The 3,101-nt window shown below is 40.8% G+C and overlaps 1 protein-coding gene across 1 annotated transcript in view; it reads left to right on the top strand.

Moving 5' to 3' along the window:
• The window catches only part of LOC137649773 (uncharacterized), a 12,239-nt gene extending 9,981 nt beyond the window's left edge, over positions 1-2,258 (top strand). The window contains exon 4 of the mRNA XM_068382723.1: positions 931-2,258. Coding sequence (XP_068238824.1) covers positions 931-1,719 — 789 coding nt within the window. The 3' untranslated portion in view covers positions 1,720-2,258. The remainder of the gene's footprint in view (positions 1-930) is intronic.
• Positions 2,259-3,101: the final 843 nt, after the last annotated feature.

Here is a 3,101-nt window from a genome sequence, read left to right as displayed (position 1 = left end):
TGCTTGAGAAAGTGGAGGTGATCTTTAACAGAATACTAGTTCAGAATTCAATTACCAACTTTCTTATCCTATTTGCTTGAAATGTTAAGAGTAAGGCTCAAACTCGTTAGTTCCTTTGGTCGCTGCAATTTCACCATCTCTGTGAGCTAAGGAATGGGGGTTTGGGGGAACCTATAGGTCTATCTGTTGAGTTATCAGTAGCCATTGCCTGGTCCTCCTTGGTCCTAGCTTGGGTGGAGAGGAGGCTTTGGCGCTGATCATATGTATATATGGTCAGTCTATAGGGCATTATCCTGCTTGATAGGGCATTGTCACTGTCCCTTGCCTCTGCCATTCATGAGCAACCTTTAAAAAAAAACAGGAAACTTTCCCGTCCATTTTCCAGCTAAATAACCAGTTTATCATATCCCATGTGGGGAATAAGGAGCCTATACTATACAGGCTGGGGAAATTAGCTAAGGGAGAAATAATCAGTTTCTCACGTTGTGACCTGGGAAGGTGAGTCTGTGGGCTTGCCACCCGGCTAGGTCTGTGACCTGGGAACCACTAAGTTAGGTTAGGTAGGTTTGTTAGGTTCTGTGGCCTTTTACAAATCTCGAAAGTGTTCAATGATTACGTTATGGATTTGTAATGCATGCAGTGTAATTAATTTAGTTGTCAGCAAAATGCTTACTTTTTATTTCTTTATATGGCTTATAACATTATGGTGGGGAAAATGTCCCGTGTGGGAAAATGTCCAGTGGAGAAAATGTCTGGTGGAGTAAATGTCAGTGGGCAAAATGTCCGCTGGGGAAGATGTCAATTGGGGAAAATGTCCTGGAATCCTCAGTATCATACTATCTCACTACATATGTTTAATATTTGAGAGTTTGAACAACAAAAGAATAAGTTTTTGAGTTATGCATATCTCTAAGGAATTTCCTTTTCCAGGAATGGATTCCAGTCATCTCCTCACTGAAGAATGGCAGCCACCCCGAATACCTCTTCGAAGAATCTTTTGCTTTCCGTCAGAATCAGACAGGATCTTCCAAGTCCTCTTCTGGGACAGTCACTATCTTCAACAATCAGATCTATGGAAAGCTGAAAAAAGAAGGATTAAAGGGGACATATTCGTCCATCAATCTTTACCTTATCACTTCAAAAGCCCCCAGAATCCCAGAGTACCTCTTCGCAGTTGGGACAGTCTCTCGCGTCCACTTTTCCTTCGAAGGGAGCTCACTCGTCACTTGGCAGGGTGTCGCTAGATCTCTTTCCTTCATGAGATACATCAACGGCACTTACATCTACTTTGGAAACGTCTCCTCTGGTATGAAGGGGAAGGCAGAGCTGAAAAATGAAACCGAAACCGGTCTGTTTGTCTCCACTGACACCCTGACGGTCACGAACACAACCGCCCAGCCCATGAAGACTGTTACGAACGCCAGCTACAATTTGAACTTCAACGGGGGCAACTCAACTGAAATCTCCGGCAAGCAAGACATCTCTCTGACTTCCAATGGCATCCAGACTATTCTAAGTCTCGATGGGACATTCCCAGGAAGAGGAGGAGGTCACTTCTCCATCTCTTCTACTGGCCAGACAAGTAGCGTCCACATGAGTAGGCCAGTTGACTTAGTCCTGCAGTTTGAGGGCCAGACTTCTTTTGATGCCGCGCAGCCTTTCAGTGACGAAAGCTTGCCTAGTCTTTTCAATGGTCTTCCTTGGGGATCGGCAAACTAACAGTCAACGAGGGTTTTAGCTCTTATTGGCTCTGTATGAACAGAACTTTCCTCCATAACAAGAAAGGTTGCCAGTAGTAGCTGAGTATGTTGAGACAGTATTTAACCCTTTCCTTAGGGAGTATATTACAAAGCCAGAAACAAGAAGTGTAGTGATACAGTTAAAGTTAGTGCTCTGTATTCTGCAGTAGAGCTATACTTGGTAGAGTAGAGTATACCCCATGTCTGACATGAAAGAGTAGTGTTACAACTTGAGGCTTTAAGATATAGCTTGAGACTTAACCAGGGGTTTTTAACACATGCTAAATCCAAATTTAGAATTCCGCCCTCACTAATTGTTACTACTTGAGAGATAGTTTACAAGTTAGGTAGCAGTACAGAATCTTTGATTGTTAGAACAACAAAGTTTGTTTGCCATTAACCAAGTTAACTTTGTGTTCCTTGCTTGCAGCTTTTATATAGACTGGATATTTAGGGTTAGTTGGCTTTATTAATTCCAGTACACTTCACTATAGTCCATTTCTTTTAGCGAGTCATATTTGCACCGACTCGCAACGGTGCCCTTTTAGCTCGGAAAAGTTTCCTGGTCGCTGATTGGTTAGAATTATCTTGTCCAACCAATCAGCGATCAGGAAATTTTTCCAAGCTAAAAGGGCACCGCTGCGAGTCGGTGCAAATATGACTCGCTAAAAGAAATGGACTATAGAAGGTAAGGAGATGCTTGATAGCTTTTAATTGTAGCAGGTAACTTGATGTTTATCAAAACAGAACTGCTGGCTATGCTGCCTATAAAGCAAGGCCGCTGAGCTTACAAGCACGCGATCAAAGACATTTTTATCAATTTTACTAAATGCTGTTAAACAAAGGAAAGTAATTTTCTTTACAGCACTTGATACAATGAATAAAAATACTTTGTTTTATTAGCAGTGTTACCAACGGTGTCTCTTCTGCTAAAAATACTTTGTTTTATTAGCAGTGTTACCAACGGTGTCTCTTCTGCTAAACACAGCTTTGCCTGTTACAACGTTGATCTGCGAGACATCTCTTTGGCTTCCCGTGCATTGTACCGGAATTTACGAAGCCAACTGTACCAACAGATGCACTAACTACGTCCAAAACTAAGACTAGCCACTTCAGACTTGATGCTACTTAAGCCAAAATCACCAATTTGTCTACTCTGTTAGAAATACGGATATTTGTATATAAGATTTATATGATTTATTTATACCAAAAATTATCTTGAATGTGATTCATATCTATCTTTATTTTCTTGTATTTTTGATTCTCAAAAGAATATACCAAAGAACAATAGAATTGAGTAAAGTATTGTATTGTTAAAAATGTGTTTGAAAGAGGTGTAAAGGAGTTGGAAATTATTTATCA

This window comes from Palaemon carinicauda, chromosome 11 (genome assembly GCF_036898095.1).
Source record: "Palaemon carinicauda isolate YSFRI2023 chromosome 11, ASM3689809v2, whole genome shotgun sequence".
Classification (NCBI taxonomy): Eukaryota; Metazoa; Arthropoda; class Malacostraca; order Decapoda; family Palaemonidae; genus Palaemon; species Palaemon carinicauda.
The sequence above is the reverse complement of the archived record's forward strand: the minus strand, read 5'-3'. Positions and strand labels throughout refer to the sequence as shown.